Source organism: Symphalangus syndactylus, chromosome 19, assembly GCF_028878055.3.
Source record: "Symphalangus syndactylus isolate Jambi chromosome 19, NHGRI_mSymSyn1-v2.1_pri, whole genome shotgun sequence".
NCBI lineage: Eukaryota > Metazoa > Chordata > Mammalia > Primates > Hylobatidae > Symphalangus > Symphalangus syndactylus.
Genome location: NC_072434.2, coordinates 90,900,595 through 90,926,987, shown reverse-complemented (window position 1 = coordinate 90,926,987; position 26,393 = coordinate 90,900,595). Strand labels below are relative to the sequence as shown.

General features: G+C 42.7%; 2 protein-coding genes across 4 annotated transcripts in view; one reads left to right on the top strand and one right to left on the bottom strand.

The window, feature by feature from the left end:
* Positions 1–575, bottom strand: part of CNST (consortin, connexin sorting protein) — a 116,781-nt gene extending 116,206 nt beyond the window's left edge. The window contains exon 1 of one of the 2 annotated variants that reach the window (XM_055234679.2): positions 232–575. The gene's annotated coding sequence lies outside the window, so the exon portion shown is untranslated. The remainder of the gene's footprint in view (positions 1–231) is intronic. The other variant, XM_063613503.1, reaches the window with a different exon arrangement.
* Positions 286–24,862, top strand: TFB2M (transcription factor B2, mitochondrial). 2 transcript variants are annotated; one of them, XM_055234709.2, is made up of 9 exons: positions 286–723; positions 836–1,069; positions 2,468–2,556; positions 9,034–9,187; positions 9,841–9,989; positions 13,780–13,869; positions 16,500–16,562; positions 20,742–20,902; positions 24,222–24,862. In XM_055234709.2, the coding sequence occupies exons 1-9, from the start codon at positions 696–698 to the stop codon at positions 24,391–24,393; spliced, it is 1,140 nt and encodes a 379-aa protein (XP_055090684.1). In that variant the 5' UTR covers positions 286–695; the 3' UTR covers positions 24,394–24,862. The 2 variants fall into 2 exon arrangements, with proteins under 2 accessions (XP_055090684.1, XP_055090683.1); XM_055234708.2 differs by having other exon boundaries at positions 445–1,069.
* Positions 24,863–26,393: the final 1,531 nt, after the last annotated feature.

The following is a 26,393-nucleotide window of genomic DNA, read 5'->3' as shown; positions in this document are numbered from 1 at the left end:
AGAAATTGGCGCGACGCGCAGCCATAGGAGACCCACAGCAGCTGAGAAAGGAGAGGAAAACAGGCGACCTGGAGGCGGAGGAGGTAAGGGGACCGGGCTACACCTCACCGGGAGGGCAGAGGCGGCGCGGCTGAGGAGGACAGCAGGGGGAGGAGCGAGGGGCTTCCGAAAGGCTTTCCATCCCGGCCGCGAGCCGGCGGGTCCCCTGCATCCCGCTCCTCCTCTCCTCACCTGGGAATCGGAGGCGCAAAGAGGGCTACCGCTGGGCGCCGGGTCTGTTTCCAGCCCCACTTGGCGACATGGCGGCCGACGTGCCGTCACGGAGCTTCCTCGGGTCTCCCGTGGCTCCGGTGGAGGAGACACCTCTCGCCTTTCCGCCCCGCCTCCCTCTGCGCACCCCTCGCGGCTGGCCGGCTGGAGGCTGGCGGCCCGCGACCGCGGAGCATAGAGCACTGGCGGCTAGAGAGGAAGCGCAGAGCGCGGACAACCATAGAGTACGAGTCCGGACACCAGCCGGATGGTCGATCGCACTCCTCAACGGTCCACTCACAATCCTCGGGCGGCTGAGCCGAGGCGGAAGCGGAAGTGAGGGAGAAAAGCAGGAAGGCTCCGCTGTTCGCATGCGCAGGCTATAGTGTTTACTTCCGCTTGACCTGGCCCGGACGCCAGAAAATGTTCCACGTGGGATACCCTGCATGGGGTTCACTGTAGTAGCTACACTTGGTAATTCTTGGAGCGGGTCTGAGAGACAAGGACATGTGGATCCCAGTGGCCGGGTTTCCTCGGCGGCTGAGGCTCTCCGCCTTGGCGGGCGCTGGTCGCTTTTGCATTTTAGGGTCTGAAGCGGCGACGCGAAAGCACTTACCGGCGGGGAACCGCCGTGGCCTGTCTGACTCCTCTCCGCAGCTGTGGCCCGAACCGGATTTCAGGAATCCGCCAAAGAAGGCGTCTAAGTCCAACTTAGACTTTAAGCGTTACGTAACCGATCGGAGATTGGCTGAGACCCTGGCGCAAATCGTATGGGGAAAACCAAATAGACCTCCACACCTACTGCTGGAGTGCAATCCAGGTGAGTCCAGCTGAGTTGCATTTTCTTGGATGTTCACCATTTATTCAAACGTATTGATCCTCTTTGGGGTGCTATTTAAGATACTGGGGTTTTTTTGTTGTTGTTCTTTTGCTTTGAGACAGAGTCTCGCTCTGTCGCCAGGCTGGAGTGCAATGGGGCGATCTCGGCTCACTGCAACCTCCGCGTCCCAGGTTCAGGCGATTCTCCTGCCTCAGCCTCCCGAGTAGCAAGAACTACAGGCGCGCGCCACCACGCCCAGCTAATTTTCTTATTTTTACTAGAGACGGAGTTTCGCCGTGTTGGCCAGGATGGTCTCGATCTCTTGACCTCGTGATCCTCTCGCCTAGGTCTCCTAAAGTGCTGGGATTACAGGCGTGAGCCACTGCGCCCGGCCAGATACGGGTCTTTCTTTGAAGCTCCTTAGTTGGAGAGATTGCCCGCTACATAAGCGTAGAGTCTGTATCGTTAATGACACCACAAAATATTTCTGTAGCAGCTTGCACTTTACACAATATTTTGATAAAACATGCTCTTAGATCTTGTCTCCCCAAAAGAGTTGCAAGCCTCTGCCAGCTGAAAAAATGATGTTATCTTATTCTTCCGTGCATTCCCTATAGACCATAGCAGGATGCTAAGAACACAAGATTTACAGGCTTTTTGAATAATAATTTTTTAAAGCACCATTTCATATCATAGGGAGTCAGTTCTGTTTAGGCTTGACAATCTCTTTGATGGTTAAAGCATTCCTATAGTCCGTGAGAAAGTGATAGGCTAGAGGCAATCTATTTTGCTGTGATTTTTTTCTTCTAAGAGGTAGTGAATCATGGTGATGAAGAGTGCAAGTTTTAGCCTGGTGCGGTGGCTCACGCCTGTAATCCAGCACTTTCAGAGGCCGAGGCGAGTGGATCCCTTGAGGTCAGGAGTTCCAGACCAGCCTGGCCAACATGGTGAAACCCCGTCTCTGCTTAAAATACAAAAATTAGCGGGGCGTGGTGGCGGGCGCCTGTAATCCCAGCTACTCGGGAGGCTGAGGCAGGAGAATCGCTTGAACCCAGGAGGCAGAGGTTGCAGTGAGCCGAGATTGCCCCACTGCATTCCAGCCTGGGTGACAGAGTGAGACTTCATCTCAAAAAAAAAAAAAAAAAAAAAAATGCAAGTTTTGCAGTCACTGACAATGATTTCAAAGCCAAACTGCACCACTTTTGATGCTGGAGTCAAGTAAGTGTATATAATTTCCTGTTTCCTTATATGTAAAAAGGAGAGTGACATCTACTTTGGGGATGCTGTCAGATTTAAAAATCAGATAATAAGGTGTGAAACATCTAATCAAAGTTTGATATTGGAAGAGATTATGTTGTTTCTTGTGCAAATAAACTTTTCATTCTGTTAATGTGCCAGGTCCTGGAATCCTGACTCAGGCATTACTTGAAGCTGGTGCCAAAGTGGTTGCCCTCGAAAGTGACAAAACTTTTATTCCACATTTGGAGGTATATTTTTAGTTTCTCAACGTATGTTATTGTTTGGTCAACTACCTATGAGTGGTTTAAGGAAATAGAATTAAGCACACAGTTTTTTAAATAGAATATCTTTTAGGGAGCCGTCTCTGAAATATCTTGTTTATTCCCAGACTAGAACACAGTTAATATTCGGTGCTGTTGAATGGCTGAAACATGAGGAGTTCTAAGACTTGTTTGCTACTTCTAGGTCGGCTACAGCCTAGTTGGGTGACTTTGAACAGTGTATAACTGGCATCCCTAGGCTTGTTTCCCCATTTCTACTAAGCTGTGCTGTGTTCCTTTCTTCTGTGAGCTTGGAATCTAATTGGAGTAAGTGCTGATATTAGGTTAATGGATCTGTGTAACCTCTAAATTTAGGGTTTCAAAGACAAGAAAGGTTGGCATACAAATTAAGTATCTTTTATCTGAAATGCTTGGGAACACAACTGTTTTGGATTTCAAATTTTTTCATATTTTGCAATATTTGCATATACATAATGAGATATCTTGGGGATGGGACCCGAGTCTAAAAATTCCTTTTTTGTTTCATATACATCTTATTCATAAGGCCTAAAGGCAATTCTGTATAATATTTTAAATAATTTTGTGCATTAAACAAAATTTGTATACATTGGGCCATCAGAAAGCAAAGGGGTCACTATGTCAGTCACCCATGTGAACAATCTGGTTGTTTGACATCGTCATCATCCCTGACTTTCTTTTTTTTTTTTTTAATGGAGTTTCCCTCTTGTCACTCAGGCTGGAGTGCAATGGCGCGATCTCAGCTCACCGTAACCACTGCCTCCCAAGTTTAAGCGATTCTCCTGCCTCAGCCTCCCAAGTAGCTGGGATTACAGGCGCCCGCCACTATGCCTAGCTGACTTTTGTATTTTTAGTAGAGATGGGGTTTCACCATTTTGGCCAAGCTGGTCTTGAACTGCTGACCTCAGGCGATCCACCCACCTCGGCCTCCCAAAGTGCTGGGATTACAGGCGTGAGCCACCGTGCCTAGCTCCTGACTCTGAATTTATATGCTGATAAGCCATTATTTTCTTACACTTATTCACACATGAGTGCTTAACAATAGAAAATATGACATACCATTAGTACAGTAAAAAAGAAAATGTGTTCAGAGAAACTAAGCAGCACAGCAGCAGCATCAGAATCCCTGTGTCAGCTGTTGAACAGTGGAAACACAGAGCGGCAGGCTTTCAGTCTCCACCTGGGATGCTGTGTTTTCATTAAAAGGTTACTGTACACCACATTTTATTTTTTCTTAGGCAAGAAGAAACATCAGAAGCAGCTGAGGGACCAAGAAGTGGGTCCCTTAAGGATAAGGAGACATTCTGCCAGCTGGCTTTTAAAAATGTTTCCTATGGGCCGGGCGCAGTGGCTCACGCCTATAATCCCAGCACTTTGGGAGGCAGAGGCGGGCGGATCACTAGGTTAAGAGATTGAGACCATCCTGACCAACATGGTGAAACCCTGTCTCTACTAAAAATACAAAAATTAGCTGGGCGTGGTGACGCATGCCTGTAGTCCCAGCTACTCGGGAGGCTGAGGCAGGAGAATCGCTTGAACCCGGGACTCAGAGGTTGCAATGAGCTGAGATCACACCACTGCACTCCAGCCTGGGCGACTGAGCTACACTCTTTGTCTCAAAAAAAGAAAAAAAGAAAAAAAAATAGTTCGCTATGGAGTCATCTGCCTTATTAACAATGGTTTTTGTCTTAGGTGACTCCCTTCAATTTTTATAAACTGACCTCATCTTCGTGTTGTACACCTGCATCTTCACTGCAAACTTGTCACAGAAAGTCAGGTGTGGAATTTTCCACTTTTGGCATCATGTTGGCACTCAAAAAGTTTCACATTTTGGAGCATTTCAGAATTTTTGGATTAAGGATGCTCAGCCTGTAGTCAGATATAGTTGCATAGAGTGAAGGCATTATCCAAATAGATTTTTCAGTGATTGTGCTTCTTAAAAAGCAGACACATTTACGTAACAATGAAGAAGTGGAAATCCTTTGCATCTTTAGCCAGTCTCTTATTCTCATTCTCCTTCCCTCTTTTATAATCTTCAGTTTCAACTTAGGAAACTTCTATTTCTCTGTGCCAACTTTGTGAAACCATGCAGAATGGCTGTATCCAAAATTGCATGACAACAAAAAATTGTGTAAATATCTGTCAAATCCAGTTGTTTAATTCTTTTAAAACTATGAGTATGAAATTATTGTTATTCTACCACTTACTGTTTTGAAAAGAATTCAAGGTTTTAGCTAGGTTATTTAATTGATGTTAAATCTGAGGGAGTTCCAAAAATGTGAAGAAAAAAAGAACACATAATTGCCCGAAGATTTAAGATCCTGAAATATGATTCAGTAAACATAGTCATCTGTAGTTTCAACTTGGAAATTAAAAACGAGAAGATAACTTTTATCCTGTTTTGAGAGAAAAAAAAAGCCTATATTTAAAGGTTAATCTACATGTTCACAAAGTAATTGTGTTAAAATGTCTTTGTTTCTATTTAAAGTTTGTTATTCTGTAACACAGTAGTTGCTTATTTCTATAAGATCTTCAAGGCTGAGGACCGAGGCTCATGCCTGTAATCCCAGCACTTTGGGAGGCCGAGGTGGGCAGATCACTTGAGGTCAGGAGTTTTAAAACAATTGTTTAATGAAAAAAGGAAGGTTAGGGAGTAGAGAATTTTTGAAACAATAATTATGATAGGAATATCAATAACAAAATGTTTCTGAAGCTATAAATGTAAGCTAAAAATATAAACATCATTGACTAAATCCAGTCTTTGATTAGAACTAGTTTTTTCTCTATTAAGTCTCTTATTTTCTACTACCACTAACTTGTACTCAACTTTAGTACATATTCTCTCACTTTTTAGTAACCATTGTTATGATAAATTGAAAAGCCATTCAAATAAAATTTTGTGTGAATTAATCTGTTTGCCAGAGTGAAAAGAGAAGTAACAGTAGGTAAACAGAACTCTTGTGGCTCTAAGTCAGGAACTTAAAGTGGCGCTCTTAGCGGATAATGCTTCTGGCCACCTAAAGTTTGTTCCTGAAAACTGAAAGGAGTTTCAGTGGTGATAGCTGGGATTACAGGCGACTGCCACCACGACCGACTAATTTTTTGTATTTTTAGTAGAGACATGGTTTCACCATGTTGGCCAGACTGGTCTGGAACTCCTGACCTCAAGTGATCCGCCCGCCTCAGCCTCCAAAGTGCTAGGATTATAGGCTTGACCCACTGCACCCGGTAAATGAGACAAACTTAATGGAAAGTACCTAACTTAATGACTAGTAGAAACTCAAGGGTTACTTGCCTTTTCGCTGTTCTTTTCCCATTCTGTTTTTGAGTCCTAATGCAATCCAGTTGAATTTTCAAATGTGATCTGTTGTATGAATTATTTATCCTGGAGCTTTGATTATTATCGTGTTTGAATTGTTGAGTGTTAACTGAGGGGTGCTAAAGCAAGAATGTAGGGTGCCCTCTCAGAACGTACAAGTGTATCGAAGTCATAAAGTGTTCATTGTTTATACATTTTCTTTTTCTTTTTTGAGACAGGGTCTCACTCCCATTGCCCAGGCTGGAGTGCAGTGCTGTAATCACAGCTCACTACAGTCTCAACTTCCCAGGCTCAGGTGATTCTCCCACCTCAGCCTCCCAAGCAACTGGAATTACAGGCACATGCCCCAACACCTGGCTAATTTTTTGTATTTTTAGTAGAGACAGGGTTTCGTCATATTGTCCAGGCTGGTCTCAAACTCCTGGGACTACAAGCATGAGCCACCACACCTGTGCTGTTTAGCTTTCCTTAATTACAAAGATTAAACTGCCTTTTTGATAACTTGAAAGATTATGTTAATGCTATATCAGGGGTGTCCAATCTTTTGGTTTCCCTAGGCCACACTGAAACATTAACTGTCTGGGCCATACATAAAATATGGTAATACGAACAATAGCTGATGAGCTTAAAAAAAAAAAAGGTCCATGCGTACATCTCATAATGTTTTAAGAAAGATGACAAATTTGTGTTGGGCCGCATTCAAAGCCGTCCTGGGCTGTATGCGGCCCTCAGGCCACACGTTAGACAACCTTGCTATACATGTTGACTGATAATCATATGCATTAGATAGGTACTCTTTCAGTTTCCATGACACCACACTCTTCTGGTTTTCCTCCTTATGTGTATTCTCAGTTTCTTGTCATTAGACTTTGGACATACTCTACCTTCAGGGCTAGTCCTTTGTTTCTCCCTAGTGTAGACCCCAGACTTAAATTACCTTCAACAAGCCAAATTCCCACACATTTATATTGTCAGCCTGGACCACTCCACTGAGCACCTTATTCAGGTCTGCAACTTCCTACCTGGCACCTCTACCTAGATCACATAGTAGGCATCTCGAAATTAGTGTGACCAAATGTATATGATTTCCACCCCTAGTCTTTCCCTTCCTCTAGTCTTTTTAAAACTTCCCCTTGAAAGTGATTGTTAAAATTTACTGGATTTTTTTTGTTTGTTTGTTTGTTTACTTGGAGATGGAGTCTCACTCTGTCACCCTGATTAGAGTGCAGTGGCGCAATCTCAGCTCACTGCAACCCTGCCTCCTGGGTTCAAGCGATTTCTCCCACTTCACCTCCCCCATAGCTGGAATTACAGGGGTGTGCCACCACCCCTGGCTTACTTTTGTATTTTTAGTAGAGACAGGATTTCACCATGTTGGCCATGCTCATCTCAAACTCCTGACCTTGGGAGATCCGCCCTCTTTGGCCTCCCAGACACTTAGGAGGCTGAGACAGGAGCATCACTTAAGGCCAGGAGTTTGAGACCAGCCTGGGGTCATAGTGAGACTCATCTCAATAAAAAATAAGAAGAAAAAGTATTTTACTAGATTTACAAATAGGATAATATAGGTTGAACGCAAATGCTTAAGAAAAACTAGGTGTTTGCATTAATAACTTTAAGTTACATCATTTTCAACCTTAATAAATATTAATAGAATTTTCTGTGCACAGAAACATCAATGTACACATTAAAAACATAATGCCTTCTTATTGTTTTTTTTTTGTAACTTCAAATTAAGTTTATGGAGTCTATAACTGATTCTTGCCCTAACTATGAAGGTCTCTAGTACTACTGCAAGATGAGCAAATCAGAGCAGTGAGAAGACTGAGATATATTAGACCTCTTCCAGCAAACAAGGTGTATAGTTGCTTCTGTCTTTAGAAAAAGTAAATGAAAATTATGGAAATGAGCTAAGTTCATTTATTTGGTGGATAGCTGACTGGATTCCCCTAGAAGAAAGATATTCTCTTGAATCCATCTGCCTTTCACTTTTATATTTTAATTGTTTTTCTTTACTGGGAAACATCTTTCATTTTTTCTTCCCATGACCAAAGCAGGTGGCTCACAGTTCTCTATATGAGGCCAACCATGGTGTCAGAATCTTCGCCCAGTGCTTCAGGTAGCCACTACTAAGCAGTCAGGGAGTGGCATGAAAAGCTTTTGAATAGCTGAAGCCATTATGATAAAGAAAGTAAGTGGGGCCGGGTGCAGTGGCTCACACCTGTAATCCCAGCACTTTGGGAGGTCAAGGTGGGTAGATCTCTTGAGCTCAGGAGCTTGAGACCAACCTGGGCAACATGGCAAAACCCTGTTGCTACAAAAAATCCAAAAATTGGTGGGGCGTGATGGTATGTACCTGTAGTCCTAGCTACTTGTGGGACTGAGGTGGAAGGATCACTTAAGCCCAGGAGGTCAAGGCTGCAATCAGCTGAGATTGCGCCACTGCACTCCTGCTTGGTTGACAGCTTGTCTCAAAAAAAAAAAAAAAAGTAAACAGATAAATAAAAATTTATGATAGGTTATTTCTGTTTGGGGGGCTTTTTCTTGGTAATATTATTGTACTTTTGCCACTTCTCAGTTATTAATTGATTTTTACTTCCTCTGATAAATTTTGCGTATGTTAGTAATATTTTCTTTACATTGTTATGGAGGTAGAAATATTTTTTGTAAAAAGGTAATTCAGCCGGGCGTGGTGGCTCACGCCTGTAATCCCAGCACTTTGGGAGGCCAAGGTGGGCGTATCATGAGGTCAAGAGATTGAGGCTATCCTGGCCAACATGGTGAAACCCCGTCTCTACTAAAAATACAAAAAATTGGCTGGGTGTGGTGGCACACCTGTAGTCCCAACTACTCGGGAGGCTGGCACAGGATCACTTGAACCCGGGAGGCGGAGCTTGCAGGGAGCTGAGATGGCGCCACTGCACTCCAGCCTGGCAACAGAGCGAGGCTCTGTCTCTCGAAAACAAAACAAAACAAAAAAACAGGTAATTGAATTATTTTTAATTTTTTACATTTTATTATTGGTTTTTTGAAGTAGAGTTTTTTGAATTGTTGCAAAGTATACTTAATGCTGAAATTTTTAACATGTTATCTTTATCTCTCTTTAGTCCTTAGGAAGAAATCTGGATGGAAAACTACGAGTGATTCACTGTGACTTCTTTAAAATAGATCCCAGAAGTGGTGGAGTAATAAAACCACCCGCCATGTCTTCTCGAGGGCTCTTTAAGAATTTGGGAATAGAAGCAGTTCCTTGGACAGCAGGTCATTTTTGGAATTTACTTAAGCAAATACCTAGAATTTGCCAGGTTTCTGTAGCAGTATAACTGATTCGTTGATGAAATTTGTGTTTTATTTATTTATTTGTTTTCTGAGATGGAGTCTTGCTCTGCACCCAGGCTGGAGTGCAGTGGTGCAATCCTGGTTCACTGACCCTCTGCCTCCAGGCTCACGTGATTCTCCTGCTTCAGCCTTCCAAGTAGCTGGGATTACAAGTGTGTGTCACCACACCTGGTTATTTTTTTGTATTTTTGGTAGAGATGGAGTTTCACCATGTTGGCCAGGCTGGTCTCAAACTCCTGCCCTCAAGTGATCTGCCCGCCTCGACCTCCCAAAGTGCTGGGATTACGGGTGTGAGCCACCGTGCCCCGCCGAATTTGTGTATAATTTATATTATATTAATACAATTTATGAGCAGATGCTCTGACTCTGAATATGGCATTTACCTCACCTAGACACAGATAACCAGTTTATTTCCCCAAAAGCCAAGTTCCATGCCAAGGAAAGATATTGAGGCTTAGTTTTAATTGAAATAAACTTGAAATTAATATAGTTTGTTCGTTTGTCTCAATAAAATATGGACATAGGACAAAGTGCTAAGAACTTTATTCAGATCTTTTTGCTTATATTCCTAACAGACATCCCTTTGAAAGTAATTGGAATGTTCCCAAGTAGAGGTGAGAAAAGGGCACTTTGGAAACTCGCATATGACTTGTATTCCTGTACTTCTATATATAAATTTGGACGAATAGAAGTAAATATGTTTATTGGTGAAAAAGAATTCCAGGTATGTCATTAACAAATACCTATTTTTTGTTCTGAAAGAGTGTAATTTTTCTCTGAGTACTCTTAATCTGTGCAATTTTAATTTAGGGCTCATGACATTTGAGGGTCTAAGATTGTTTTTAAATTCTGCAGAGCAGTCTTTAGACTCAGGTTGCTTTTTCAGTGTACAGTTGAGTGGTTTTAAGTGCATTCCCATTGTACAGCCATTACCATCATCTGTCTCCAGAACTGTTCATCATCCCATACCAAAACTGTACTCATTAAACACGAACTCTGTTTCCCTCTTCCTGCATCCCCTAGTAATCATTATTTTACTTTCTGTCTCTATGAATTTGATTATTGTCTTTACCTCATATAAGTTTACTCTATAATATTTCTTTGTGTCCGGCGTATTTCACTTAGCATAATGTTTTCATTATGCTAAATGAAATAATGATACAACTCACCATAATGTAGAATCAGTGGGAACACTGAGCTAGTTTTCCTGAAACTAGATGGTCCTACTTGGGGGCGATAGGAGATAGTGACAGAACATCAGGATTAGATTCTCATAAGGCCCTCGCAACCTAGATCCCTCACATGCGCAATAGGGATTGCGTTCCTATGAGAATCTAAGGCGGCTGCTGATCTGACAGGAGGTGGAGCTCAGGTGGTGATGTGAACAGTGGGGAGCGTCTATAAATACGGATGACGCCTCGCCTGTTCACCTGCCGCTGACTTCCTGCTGTGTGGCCCAGTTTCTAACAGGACACGGACTAGTATCAGTTCATGGCCCGGTGACTGGGGACCTGTGTTGTAGCTAATAGATCATTGCCAAATCCAGTGTTGTGAAGGTTTCCTTGTGTTTTCTTCTAAGAGTTTTATAGTTTTGGCTCTTGTTTAGGTCTTTGATCCATTTTGAGTTAATTTTGTGTATGGTTTCAGTGTCCAGCTTCATTCTTTGATCTGGTTTTCCCAGCACCATTTGTTGAAAAGACTGTTCTTTGCCACCATTGAATGGCTTTGGCGTTGGTGTCGGAAATGATTTGACCATATGTGGAAGAGTTTATTTCTGAGCTCTGTTGTATTCCACTGATCTAAATATTTGTCCTTAGGCCAATACAACACTGTGTTACTACTGTTACCTTGGGAAGTTTTGAAATCAGGGGCTGATTCATCCAAATTTGTTCTTTTTAATGATTGTTTAGGCTATTTGAGCTTCCTTGAGATTCTATATGGATTTTAGGATGGATTTTTCTGTTTCTCCAAAACATGTTAGGATTTTCATAGGGATTGCATTGAATCTTGAGATTGCTTTGGGTGGTAATGGCATCTTAACAGTATTCGATATTAAATCTTCCAATCCACGAACATGAAATGTCTTTCCATTTATTTGTGGGTTTTGTTGTTGTTGTTTTCGTTTTTGTTTGACACAGAGTCTCACTCTGTCGCCCAGGCTGGAGTGCAGTGGCAGGATCACAGCTCACTGAAGCCTTGACCTCCCAGGCTCGGGTGATGCTCCCACCTGAACCTCCCCAGTAGGTGGGATGACAGGCGTGCACCCCCGTGCCTGGCTGATTATTGTTTTTTTTGTAGAGATGGTTTTACCATGTTGCTCAGGCGGGTCTTGAACTTACGGGTTCAAGTGATCCTTCTACCTCGGTCTCCAGAGGTGCTGGGATTGCAGGTGTGAGCTACTGTGCCTGGCCTCCGTTTATTTGTGTTTTTAATTACTAGCTTTTAAGTTACTTTTGGTGCTATTGTAAATGGAATTGTTTTTCTAATTGTCCATTGGTAGTGCATAAAAATGCAACTGATTTTTGTATCCTGCAGCTTTGCTGAATTTATTAGGTTTTTTGTTTTGTTTTGTTTTTTAGACGGAGTCTCGCTCTGTCGCCCAGGCTGGAGTGTAGTGGTGCAATCCCGGCTCACTGCAACCTCCGCCTCCCGATTTAAATGATTCTCCTGCCTCAGCCTTCTGAGTAGCTGGGATTACAGGCACGCGCCACCATGCCCAACTACTTTTTTTGTATTTTTAGAAGACATGGGATTTCACCATGTTGGTTAGGCTAGTCTCAAACTCGTGACCTCATGATCCGCCTGCCTCGGCCTCCCAAAATGCTGGGATTACAGGTATGAGCCACAGTGCCCAGCCAGGTTTTTTTTTTTTTTTTTTTTTTTTCCGCTTTGTTTTTAAATAGAGACAGTGTCTCACTTTGTTGCCCAGGCTGATCTCGAACTCCTGGGCTCAAGTGATCCTCCTGCCTCGGCCTTGCAAAATGCTGGGATTACAGGTGTGAGCTACCACACTCAGCTGAATTTATTAGTTTTAACAGGATTGTTTTTTTTAATATTTAAGGGGTTTTTTTAATTAATTTTTTTAACTTTAAAACATTTAAAAAAATTTTTTTAGAGACAGGGCCTTGCTCTGTTGCCCAGGCTTGAATATAGTGGTATGTTCATAGCTCACTGCAGCCTCAAACTCGTGGGCTCAAGTGATCCTCCTGCCTCAGTCTCCCTGTAGCTGGGACCACTGTGTGCACCACCACACCCAGGTAGTTGTTTATTTTTGTAGTGACAGGGTCATGCTGTGTTGTTGAGGGTGGTCTTGAACTCCCGTCTTCGAGTGATTCTCCTGCCTCAGCCTCCCAAAGTGCTAGGATTACAGTTGTGAGCCATCACACTGAGCCTAAGATTTGAGACTCTAGTTTAATTCTCTGTAATGGAAGGTCTTCCTGACAACCTTGATGGTGCTATGAGTGTCATCTTTCTTTTCTGCCCAGAATGTTTCATGTTATTAATCGGTTAATCCAGTTTAACAGGAAATGCTTATTTGTCTCGCTGTGTTGCCCCTGCTGGAGTGCTATGGCTTTTCACAGGCACAGTCATCTCACACTGAACCCCTAAACTCCTAGACTCAAGCAGTCCCCTTGCCTCAGCCTTTCGAGTAGCTGGGATTACACATGCACACCACTGCACCCAGCTTTTGTATCTAATTCTAGTTCTCTCTGCTTAAATTTCTAGATGCTATTAAGATAGTACTATGAAGACTGAAATAAGATTAAGATTTGTATAATGCTTATTTGTATTGCTATGGATTAGGATAGTGGGGCAAAAAGTGAAGGGATGATTTGCTCCCCCAGACCCATTTAGTAAATACATATTTACTAGCCATGGAAAGACAGCGGAGGCCTCAGGACCTTGAGGCTGTGCATATATTATTAAACAAAGGAATGACAATGAGAAAAATAGGAAATACTTTGTGAGATTCCTGCTGCTAGGATTATATTCCAGTGGCCCATGCCTCTTTTGCCATGGACCTTTTCACACGTGGTTTCTTCTCTGCGGAGTGCCTTCCCATTCATTGAGGTAACCTCGTCCTTTCAGGTCAGCCTTAACACTTGTGTGTTGTTGTTGTTTTTTAAGAGGTGGGGTCTCACTATGTTGCCCAGGCTGGTCTTGAACTTCTAGGCTCAAGCAATCCTCCCACCTTGGCCTCCCAAAAGTGCTGGAATTACAAGCGTGACCCCGCATGCCCTGTCGTTGCCCCTGCTGAAGTGCTGTGGCTATTCACAGGCACAGTCATCTCACACGGAACCCCCAAACTCCTGGGCTCAAGCAGTCCCCTTGCCTCAGCCTTTCGAGTAGCTGGGACTACAGGCGTGCACCGCTGCACCCGGCTTTTTGCATCTAATTCTAGTTTTCTTTTCTTAAACGTCTAGATGCCATTAAGATAGTTCTATTAAGATTCAACATTTGTTTTTGATTGATTATAGATGTGTATAACGTAATTTTTATTTTCCTTTTACTAGAAACTAATGGCAGATCCCCGAAATCCAGACTTGTATCATGTATTAAGTGTTATCTGGCAAGTAGCTTGTGAGATTAAGGTTCTGCACATGGTGAGTAAAATCCTTCTATTTAAAAACGTTTTTCTTTAGAGACAGGGCCTCATTCTGTTGCCCAGGCTGGAGTGCAGTGGCGCAGTCATAGCTTGCTGCAGCCTTGAACTACTGGACTCAAGTGATCCTCCCACCTTAGCCTCTGGAGTAGCTGGGACTACAGCCATGCGCCACCATGTCTGGCTAAGTTTTAAAATTTTTAAAAATATTGCCCAGCCTGGTCTTGAACTCCTGGCCTCAAGTGATCCTTCTGCCTTAGCCTCCCAGATCACTGGGATTACAGGCATGACCCACTGCACCTGGCTCTAATTTTTATTTTTTTTATTATCTTTTATTTTTTTGAGATGCATTCTCACTTAGTCACCCAGGCTGGGGTGCAGTGGTTCAATTTCGGCTCACTGCAACCTCTACATCCTGGGTTCGAGCAATTCCCCTGCCCCAGCCTCCTGAGTAGCTGGGACTACAGGCATGCACCACCACACCTGGCTCATTTTTGTATTTTTAGTAGAGACAGGTTTCACCACATTGGCCAGGCTGGCCTTGAACTCCTGACCTCAGGTGATCTACCCGCCTCAGCCTCCTAAAGTGCTGGGATTACAGGTGTGAGCCACCGCGCCTGGCCCTGGCTTTAATTTTTAAATTTTTGCAATGTGGATCTTCATGTATTCTCTTCACTGCTTTTGCCTGAGAATATGCTGAGGTCTTCAGTCTGTGCACCTTGCTGTATTTTTTTTTTAAGCTCAGGAATGTTATCTCATTTGATTTTAGCTTTTGTTCCAATTCTTTTTTTTTTCTCTCAAAAACATTTGAGGTTCTTAGGTTGGATCTCTGATCCTTGTCTTTGGTGTCTGTCATGCTCTCATCATTTTTCTCCATTCCCAGAATCTCTTCACACTTAGTCTTCACATCACCAATTCTGCTTTCTGCCTGCACTGTGTATTGTACTCTTAGTACTATAGTTCTTGGTTTCTCTAAAATTCTTCTTTACCCACTGATCTTGTCTCATTCTGTTGACTTTCATCTCAAGTCTTCTGTCCTGGTAGCTTTCAGCTACTTTCTTCAGAGAGGCCCTCTGAGGACTTTAGCTTGCAGAATAATGTTTTCATCTTCTTGTTTCCTTAGTATTTGTTTTCGAAGGTCCTGTGTTAGGTTTTGCTATTTACTAAACTCCAGAAAGGAAATCCTGGTCTTTCTGGACCTAACATTTCTCAGCACTTGCTCCGCTGTGTATCTGCAGCTGTAGAGTAAGGTGTTGAGTCAATTCCCAGTGTCTTGCAGGTTTTCCTCCACTGTCCTTGATGAGGGGAAAGCTGCTGAGGCTCGACCAGGCATGTGGGAAGTGGCAGTACCCACTGTGCACGGCTGATGGTGCTTTTCTTCCCCCACTTAAAGTGACATTCCTGCAACTGCTAGGAGTTTCACAGTTTGTTCACAATTATATGTTTTGTTCCACTCTCATTGCCCCTGTAGTTAATGATAATTTACTATTTGACAGTAGCCTTTCAGACCTTGTGTTCAATATTGTTTAGTCTTTTAAGCCTATGTCAGATCTATTTTAACCCACTCTTATTCTGGAATTTAATATGGTTATGGTTATGTATAGTTTTTTTAATAGAGAATACTTTTCCAGGTGGGTCGGTTTTTTATTTTGAGACACAATCTCACTCTGTCATCCCAGGTTGGAGTGCACCAGCACAATCCCAGCTCACTGCAACCTCCGTCTCCCAGGCTTAAGCGATCCTCCCGCCTCAGCCTCCCAAAGAGCTGGGACTGAAGGCATACGCCACCACACCCAGCTAATTTTTGTATATTTTGAAGAGACAGGGTTTCACCATATTGCCCAGGCTGGTCTCGAACCCCTGAGCTCAAACGGTCCTCCTACCTCAGCCTCCCAAAGTGCTGGGATTACAGGCATGAGCCACTGTGCCTGACCGGATCGTCTTTTAAAATTGCCTTATGCACAAAATTCTATGACAAAAGATAGATACCGAAAAATAGTGATCCATTTTAAAATTGACGCTAGGTTTGTGTTGTTTTTGGATAGGGTCTCACTCTGTTTCCCAGGCTGGAGTACACTGGCGCAATCTTGGCTTACTGCAAACTCCAGTTCCCAGGCTCAAGCAACCCTCCCATTTTGGCCTGCCAAAGTGCTGGGATTATAGGCATGAACCATAGCACCCGGTCGACACTAGTATCTTTATTCGTGTATTTCCATATATGTCCTAACATATTCCAATAGTTTGATTAACAGGCTTTTCCACTAAAGTAGGGCAAAAAGAAATCCTCAGCATTCATCTAATATCCCTTAAACTGCTGATTCTGACTGTGATATGGAAATATTGAGTGGGAAAAATTATAACAAATACTTATTTGCATAATTGCATAAAGGGCAAGTCATGTTTAATAAGGAAAAGAGGTACTAGTATTTGGGTAGACTTTTGATCCTCCTCCTCTTTAAAAAAATTAAGGAGAGAGATGTGTATTATTTAGCTATAACATGTTTTTCTTAAATCCAGTTAGACTGACCATTCTCTTATTTAGGCAAGGTATTTTTTAAGGCAGTAATAATTTGGGGCACTTTGACCAAAGAGAAATAGAAGATGTTGTTTTGCTTTGTTTTTCTTCCCCAGGAGCCTTGGTCATCATTTGATGTATACACCCGAAAAGGGCGGCTGGAAAACCCAAAGCGTAGGGTAAGAATAAAATAATACCTTTTCCTTTTTCTCCCTACGTGACATATTTTTATTTTATTTTTTAGGACTATTTGGTAGTCTATATTTAACTTTTTAACTTTAAAATATCTAGAAACGTTCTTTAAACATACCTTACTACTTTTAATGAATCGAAAGTATTTTGGGAGAGTTTTATCAGCTGTTATAGAATGGATGCTAGCATAGTAATAGGCTTAAAAACAGAATCTGAGTTCTCTTCTTATCTCTTTTGAAATGAAGGTACATTCCAAGTTTGGAAAATAAAATCATTTTAATATTTATCTAATTCAATTAATTAGAAACAAAATTTTATGACGTGTTAATCGATTAGAAATTTGTGATATTCGAGGTCAAGAGATCGAGACCATCCTGGCCAACATGGTGAAACCCCGTCTCTATTAAAAATACAAAAATTAGCCAGATGTGGTGGTGCATGCCTGTAGTCCCAGCTACTCAGGAGGCTGAAGCAGGAGAATCACTTGAACCTGGCAGACAGAGGTTGCAGTAAGCCAAGATCATGCCACTTCACTCTAGCCTGACGACAGAGTGAGACTCCGTCTCAAAAAAAAAAAAAAAAATTGTGATATTACTACTATTATTACATGGTTCAATTCACCGATAGGTACTTATTGATTTTTACCCAGGAGTTACGCCTTTATTTTTGTTCATTTTTTAACCTTTGTATGTAAGAACCAAAGTGACAGTGTTATAGTCCCCCATTTAGTTTATCTCAGGGCTAGTTGTGAAATTCTAATAAAGTAGCTAAAGTTTCACAAAACAATTTTTTGACTCAATTCAGAAGTTTCACTTTAGAATTAGGTGCCTGTCTTTAAGGTTTGGGGCTTAAAAAAAAAAAAAAAAACGAATTAAATGCTAACGATGGCCTAATCTCAGTATAACAGCTCAGTCTGAAGACCCTGTTTGCTGGCTTGCTTATGTTTTTTTTCTCACACTTGCCACTAAAGGAAAAAGAAAATTATCAGTTTTCTTTCAGTGATGTGATTTTAGAGTGATCAGTCATCATTGTGCTTTTAGTTCTGTTTGACTATTTATACAGCATATTCATGTAGTCTCAAAAAACAGAATAGGAATAATACATTTTGTCTAATACAGTACATTTGGATACTATTGGGGACTTATCCAGATATTCCACAAATGAACAACCCTGTATATAATATACTTTCTCAGTTTTTCAGCAAGAAGATGAAAAGCTGAAGTTTTTTTGGCCAACTTAAAAATATAAACTTGGCCAGGCGCGGTGGCTCACACCTGTAATCCCAGCACTTTGGGAGGCCGAGGCGGGCAGGTCATGAGGTCAAGAGTTTGAGATCAGCCTGGCCAACATACTGAAACCCCGTCTCTACTAAAAATACAAAAATTAGCTGGGTGTGGTGGCACGTGCCTGTAGTCCCAGTTACTCAGGAGGCTGAGGTGGGAGAATCACTTGAACCTGGGAGGCAGAGTTTGCAGTGATGAGACTATGCCATTGCACTCCAGCCTGGATAACAGAGTGAGACTCTGTCTCAAAAAAAAAAAAAAAAATGTGTGTGTATGTGTATATATATATATATATATATATATATATATATGAACTTCTAGGGATGAAGATGAAATAAGCAAATGTCATATTTTATGACGGAATTTATTTTAGAAATTTCACATGTATCTTTGATATCAAGGTGCTCATATTGCTATAGAAGCAGTTTCAGACATTTAACGGGTTTTTAGGGCCTATCATTTCTTTTTTTTTTTTTTTTGAGACAGTCTTGCTCTGTTGCCCAGGCTGGAGTTCAGTGGCGCGATCTCAGCTCACTGCAAGCTCCGCCTCCTGGGTTCACGCCATTCTCCTGCCTCAGCCTCCCGAGTAGCTGGGACTACAGGCGCCCGCCACCACGCCCGGCTAATTTTTTTTGTATTTTTAGTAGAGACGGGGTTTCACCACGTTAGCCAGGATGGTCTCGATCTCCTGACCTCTTGATCTGCCCACCTCGGCCTCCCAGAGTGCTGGGATTACAGGCGTGAGCCACCGCGCCCAGCCACTAGGGCGTATCATTTCTATCCAAGTTTTGTTTGAGACTTCTACTTTTTAAATATCCAATTAAAAATTTTAGTCATTAACTTTTTTTTATCCTCTGGATCCGATGGTGATGTTTTATCTCGAATATAGCAACGACTCAATATATGTTAATGCCATGTTTAGGATTTTTTTTTTTTTTTGAGGCAAAGTCTCATTCTGTCACCCAGGCTGGAGTGCGATGGCATGATCTTGGCTCGCTGCAACCTCCACCTCCCGAGTTCAAGTGTTTCTCCTGCCTCACCCTCACCCGCCCGAATGCTGGGATTACAGGCATGCTCCACCATGTGGGGCTAATTTTTGTATTTTTAGTAAAGATGGGGTTTCAACCGTGTTGGCCAGGCTGGTCTCGAACTCCTCACCTCAGGTGATTCGCCTACCTTGGCTTCCCGAAGTGCTGGGATTACAGGCGTGAGCTGCCACACCCGGCCTATTTTTTTTTCTTTTTTTTTTAAAGACAGTGTCTCACTCTTCTCCCAGGCTGGAGTGCAGTGGCACAATCACAGCTTACTGCAGCCTCAAACTCCCGGGACTCAAGTGATCCTCCCACCTCGGCCTCCCAAATAGCTGGAACAACAGGTGTGCATCCCATGCCCAGCTAGTTTGTTTGTTTGTTTGTTTGTAAAGAAGGGGTCTCCCTATGTTGCCCAGGCTGGTCACTAACTCTTGGTCTCCAGCGATCCTCCCACCTTAGCCTCCCAAAGTGTTGGATTGCAGGTGTGAGCAACCCGGCCTCATGTCTGGGATTTGATTTTACCCTACTTACATGTTAATAAATGTTACTGTTTCTCGGATGTTTGCCTAAGACTCCTGGATCAGACAAAGGATGTTCTATGCCTCTCTTCCCATGGAGTGATGTGAGATGGCTCAGTTGGATGCCTTGCATTTAGTGGATTTGCTTTGCAGCTGAGAAGTACAGAGCTGGAGGAATCTAGGTCTTCTTTTTTTTTTTTTTGGGAGGGGCAGGGTCTTGCTCTGTTACCCAGGCTGGAGTGCAGTCGCGTAATCTTGGCTCACTGCAAACTCCACTCGGCGGTCTCAAGCATCCTCCCATCTGAGCCTCCTAAGTAGCTGGGGCTACAGGCATCCACCACCATACCCTGCCAATTTTTGTACTGTTTGTAGAGACAGGGTTTCACCATGTTGTCCAGGCTGGTCTCGAATTCCTGAGCTCAAGCGATCTGCCCACCTCAGCCTCCCAATGAATCTACCTCTTTCATAGCAAACATTAAGCAAGACTGCCCTTTTGTTTTTTTTAAGACAGGGCTTGGCCCTGTCAACCAGCCTTGAGTGCAGTGGCATGCTGTCAGCCTCCACCTCCTGGGCTCAAGCCATCCTCCCACCTCAGCCTCCCGAGTAGCTGGGACTACAGGCACACACCACCACACCCAGCTAATTTTTTTTTTATAGAGATGGGGTTTTGCCACTTTGCCCAGGCTGGTCTCGAACTCCTGACCTCAAGTGATCCATGCCTTGGCCTCCCAAAGTGCTGGGATTACGGGCATGAGCCACTGCTCCCAGCCACAAGCCTGCTCTTTGTCCTGGAGAGACGTTATCTCCTCCCTCAAGGTTACGCATTGCAAACAGCTCTGAGAAATGGCCCAATTCATTGGTAAAGACCAATTAGGGCTTTGTGTTCTTGGTGTACACAATAAGAAAATGTGGGCCGGGCGCGGTGGCTCACGCCTGTAATCCCAGCATTTTGGGAGGCCGAGGCAGGCGGATCACGAGGTCAGGAGATCGAGACCATCCTGGCTAACACGGTGAAACCCCATCTCTGCTAAAAATACAAAAATTAGCCAGGTGTGGTGGTGGGCGCCTGTAGTCCCAGCTACTCGGGAGGCTGAGGCAGGAGAATGGCGTGAACCCAGGAGATGGAGCTTTCAGTGAGCGAGGATTGCGCCACTGCACTCCAGCCTGGGCAACAGAGTGAGACTCCGTCTCCAAAAAAAAAAAGAGAATTTGAAGACACTCAGGGCCTGTGGTGATTGTGTCTTTCGGCAGGTAGCTTGAAGGAAGAAGCGAGCGATGTCTTAAACTCTGGCAATATTTTGTGACTAATGCAATTCATTTTTTCTTCTCTCCAGGAATTATTAGACCTATTACAACAAAAGCTGTATCTTATTCAAATGACTCCTCGTGAAAATTTATTTGCCAAGAGCTTAACACCTATGAACTATAATATATTTTTTCACTTGTTAAAGCACTGTTTTGGGAGGCGCAGTGCCACTGTGATAGACCACTTACGGTAAGTGAAAAGAATAAAAGCAAGTATAAAAGTAGCAATTTGTTGTAATCCCAGCACTTTGGGAGGCAGAAGCGGGCGGATCACGAGGTCAGGAGATCGAGACCACGGTGAAACCCCGTCTCTACTAAAAATACAAAAAATTAGCCGGGTGTGGTGGCGGGCGCCTGTAGTCCCAGCTACTCGGAGAGGCTGAGGCAGGAGAATGGCGTGAACCCGGGAGGCGGAGCTTGCAGTGAGCCGAGATTGCGCCACTGCACTCCAGCCTGGGTGACAGAGCCAGACTCCATCTCAAAAAAAAAAAAAAAAAAAGTAGCAATTTGATGCACAAATTATTCTTTCATGCTAGAGGTCTGTTTTTTATATCTTGATTGACAGAGTGAGGTACCATGTTTTCCCTCATATTTCTTCAAAATAATTTGTTCTCCCTGGTGTACATTTTGAGGAAAATATATTTTTCCCATAATCTCTCAGTGAGTTTCATTTATTTTTCCTTCTTTGAAAACATGCCCAGGTTGTTTAATCTTTTTGAGAGTATAGGCCTAGCTTTATCTTACAGGAAGCGCTAACTGCCTGCCACTGGTGGGGTGGAGAGAAATCAGCATTACTGGAGGCATGCCCACACTTACCTCTCATTGCCTGTCTTTAGTGGTTCTGTTTCTTAACCAAAGTAGGGATAGATAATTATACCACCCTGGTTTCCTTGCTCTGGATCAAATTTTGTTTTTACCCAAAGCTTTGTAAAAATAATAGCTTGTAAGTAACACTACTTGCTTTATGTCTATATAAGTGAAAAACATTTTTTTGTTGTTGTTGTTAGAGACAGGGTCTCACTGTGTTGTCCAGGCTGAAGTGCAGTGGCACAGTCTCAGCTCACTGCAGCCTCGTCCTCTCAGGCTCAAGTGATCCTCCCACCTCAGCCTCCTGAGTAGCTGGGACTACAAGCATGCACCACCATGCCCGGCTAATTTTTATATTTGTAAAAATATAAAATTTTTATATTTATATTCTGTGTTTATAAATCATGTGCCAATTTTTCTAGAGATGGGGTTTTGCCATGTTGCCCAGGCTGGTCTCAAATTCCTGGCCTCAAGCAATCCACCTGGCTTGGCCTCCCAAAGTGCTGGGGTTACAGGCATGAGCCACTGTGCCTGGCCATCTGTGTAATTTGTATGTAGGGCTGATGCACACACCTCTGTAAGTAGTTCTGGGGTTACAGGCATGAGCCCCCACTCCCAGCCATTTGTGTCATTTGTATGTAGGGCTGATGCATATGTCCCTGTAAGTTGCACATTCTTGTAATCAGCAGCCCGTAGGCATTCAAAGTGTTACCAGAGGATGGGTAAAATGTTAAAATAGTTATTTTAACAAATTTGATCATTTAACATTTAACTCTGAATGAGCTGTTGACTAGACAATATTCATCTAAAAATAAATGTTAAAAGTGGCAGTAGCCTGGGTGCAGTGGTTCATGCCTGTAATCCAAGCACTTTTTGTGAGGCCAAGGTGGGAGGATCACTTGAGGAGGCCGGGAGTTGGAGGCTGTAGTGAGCCATAAACTCACCACTGCACTCCAGTGTGGGACACAGAGCAAGTTGACCTTGTCTCTTAAAAAAAAAAAAAAAATTGGGAGGCAGAGAGCGCCAACAAGACTTTGAGACGAGCCTGGGTGACAGAGGAAGACTCTATCTCTAAAAAGAAAAAAAGTGGTAATAGACTAGTAAAAGGCAATAGACTAATAAAAGGCAATCTATTATTTTTCATCTTGCCACCTTGTGGTGGCTATTTTGAATGAAAATATCAAGAAAATAGGGAAATAAGGAATAAATGTTGTAAATCATGGTGCAAAATATTAAAAATGCTCCTGGTAATCTCAATGGACTAGAAACATGTTACCAAGATTCTATTCAATATCAAAAAGTATTGGAATTGAACAGAGAGTCTCACTCTGTTGCCCAGTCTGGAGTACAATGGCACAATCGTAGCTCACTGCAACCACGAAGCCCTCAGCTCAAGTGATCACGCCTCAGCCTCTTCCCTGTGTCGCTGGGACTACTGTGCCCACCACTATGCCCGGCCAACTTTTTACGTTTTTTGTAGAGATGGGGTCTCACTGTGTTGCTCAGGACAGTCTTGAACTCTTGGGCTCAAATGATCCTCCCACCTCGCCTCCCAAAGTGCTGGGATAACAGGCAGGAGCCACCACACCCAGCCCAAAATATTTTTTTACAGTTGTTTAGTTATTGTTGTCGGAGCCTTATCGATGGTTTCTTGCTAAGCTGATATACAGTTATATACCTCGTATTATGATATGTAATATACCTCATTAATTATATATTGTATATATATTATATAATAGACCTTATATATATAAAACCTCATTTCAGTCAGTGGTGGACGAATGTACAATAGTGGTCCCCTAAGATTATAATGATGCTGTATCTTTTACTGTATCTTTTCTATTACTTACCATCGTGTTACAGTTGCCTACAGTATTCAGTACAGTGACATGCTGTGCAGGTTTGTATCCTTGGAGCAATAGGCTATGCCGTATATCCTAAGTCTGTAATAGGCTGTATCACATAGGTTTGGGTTAAGTACTCTGTAAGATGTTCAAGCAACAGTGAAATCACCTAACAGTGCATTTCTCAGGACATACCTCCATCATTAAGCAATGCGTGGCTGTATAAGGAAGTTCGCGGCTTTATAATGTGTTTACCAATGATGGTTACATCCAAATGTGAAAAATGATTCCCTCTTTGTAAACTGCTGAACAGCAGTTTACACAGATGGCCAGGCATGGTGGCTCCCTCCTGTAACCCCAGCACTACTTACAGAGGTGTGTGCATCAGTGCTACATACAAATTACATGGATGGCCAGGCGCAGTGGCTCATGCCTGTAACCCCAGCACTTTGGGAGGCCAAGCCAGGTGGATTGCTTGAGGCCAGAAAAACTGCTGTTTGTAGTTACTGAACTTTGACATGAACCAAAAGAAGTTAAGAGTATTTTCTGCATGAAGGAAAAGGATGAAAGAGGTAGGCATAATAATTTTTTTAAAGAGTAGTGATTAAACTAGAATTTTGTGTAAAAATTGATTACAGTATATGAAAGCCTAAACCTGCTATTAATATTTTCATTATAGGTTAGCTATGAAACTTTAGAAATAAGCATAAAGTTATTGGAAGCTCTTAAACTAAATAAGGTTGCTTATATATAATAAGTTAGGCTTTTTTTCTTCTTCTTATTTCAATAGCCTTAGGAATACAGGTGAGTTTTTGGTTTCATGGAATTAAGTACATTTACTTTGTATTTCTTTTGCAGTTCATTGACTCCACTTGATGCGAGGGACATCTTGATGCAAATAGGAAAAAAGGAAGATGAGAAGGTAGTTAACATGTACCCTCAAGACTTCAAAACACTTTTTGAAACTATAGAGTGTTCCAAAGATTGTGCTTATAAATGGCTATATGATGAAACCCTGGAAGATAGGTAGCAACCAGACTGTCGTTTTTGGTGGGGCGGTTTATTTATTTGGAAACTGACATGAAAACCAAATGTGAAAGCTCACATCCTCTCAGCAGAAGATAACTGTTCTTGTTTTGCACAAGCCAGGCAGATCGTTTCTCCTAAGTTGATATCATTGGCTTATTGGATGAAACAGTGGCTGCTATTTTATTCACAATTGAATAAAATGAAAACTTCAATTAATTGTGGATTTGATAAGATGGAATTCGTTTTGTTTCAGATTCCTATTTAAATATTTCACTTTTACTGCTGCTGATTTTTGCATCATCTTGAAGAGCAAGAGTCTGTACATTACTAAGCTTAGAAAGTAAGCAAAACCAATGTACTGATTTGCCTTTCAGTTCGTTGAAATGTATCGTCAAGTACTGTACAATGAAATTGTTTAAATTTTAATATGATTTAAGCTTTTTTAGAAATTAAAATATTTTAAATAATAAGATTTTGTGGTTTCTTTTGGTCTCTAAGTACCTAGTGGAACATTAAACTGACCCTTATTTACTCCTTTTTAGTTCTGTCATGTAGAGTCGATATAGTTTTGGTGAATAATTCAGTCTGTATTACTGAAAAGTCTCCTGCACATTTGTTCTATCAAGAAAATTCATCTGAAGTTGGATATGAACCTAAATGGAATTTATGTGAACCTAAATGGAATTAAGAATATTTTCTTGGCCGGTCACAGTGGCTCACGCCTGTAATCCCAGCACTTTGGGAGACCAAGGCGGGCGGATCACGAAGTCAGGAGTTCGAGACCAGCCTGGCCAACACGGTGAAACCCCATCTCTACTAAAAGTACAAAAATTAGCCTGGCGTGGTGGTGGGCGCCTGTAGTCCCAGTTACTTGGGAGGCTGAGGCAGGAGAATCGCTTGGACCTGGGAGGCAGAGGTTGCAGTGAGCTGAGATTGTACCACTGCACTCCAGCCTGGGCGACAGAGCAAGACGGTCTCAGAAAAAAAAAAAAAAAAAAGAATATTTTCTTGCCAGGAATGGTGGTGTGCATCTGTAGTCCCAGCTACTCAGGATGCGGAGTGGGGAGGACATCTGAGCCCATGGGTCTAGCCTGGGGGCAACATGGTGAAACCCCCATTTCTAAAAATATTTTATAAAACAGCTGGGCATGTTAACAGGTGCCTGTAGTCTCAGCAACTTGGGAGGCTGAGGTGAGAGGATCACTTCAGCCCAAGAGTTTGAGGCTGCAGTGAGCTATTATTTATAGTACCTGTGAAGAACCCCCTGCATTGCAGCCTGGGTGACAAAGCAAGACCCATCACTTAAACAAAAAGTCACTAGGGTGAGCCAGGCATGGTGGCTCACCTGTAACCCCAGCACTTTGGGAGGCTGTGGAGGCTGAGGTGGGCAGATCACCTGAGGTCAGAAGTTCCAGACCAGCTTGTCCAACACGGCGAAACCCCATCTCTACTAAAAATACAAAAAATTACCCAGGTATGGTGGTGCATGCCTGTAATCCCAGCTACTTGGAAGGTTGAGTTAGGAGGGTCGCTTGAAGCCAGGAGGTGGAGGTTGCGGTGAGCAGTGATCATGCCACTGCACTCCAGCCTGGGCAACAGAGTGAGACTATCTCAAAAAAAGTAGAGTGTAAGAATGAAGTCAGCTGAGGAGTATTTTAAATACAGCTCAGAGGGATCAACGTGGTTGTAGAAAAAGAGATGGGGCCTTGAGACTGGTAAAGCACAGTTTGCTCTTAGCTTAGATGAAAGAAGTTGACTACATGTGTTCTTGTTAGCTAAATTAATGATCTACAGGTGCCATGTGCTCAGAAAACGCAAGCAGTGTTACTTCAGACAGAATAGACGAGGAGCTGAGAAGGACAAAGAGTGGTAGTAACTGCTGTGGACAATCAGGGATTAAGAAGGGATACTACGGAGGGCTTCAGTATTCTCTACTATTGTGTGATTTTCAACAGTAGGACTAGAGTAATGGGGGCAGCGGATGATTAGATTAATAAAATA

What these genes read in the sequence shown, in the direction of transcription:
- TFB2M (XM_055234708.2), top strand. Translation starts at nt 757, where the DNA reads ATGTGGATCCCAGTGGCCGGGTTTCCTCGGCGGCTGAGGCTCTCCGCC. An exon ending in TGGAAAACCCAAAGCGTAGG is followed by an intron (nt 16,563 to 20,741) that starts GTAAGAATAAAA and finishes TCTTCTCTCCAG; the next exon opens with GAATTATTAGACCTATTACA. An exon ending in ACTGTGATAGACCACTTACG is followed by an intron (nt 20,903 to 24,221) that starts GTAAGTGAAAAG and finishes TTTCTTTTGCAG; the next exon opens with TTCATTGACTCCACTTGATG.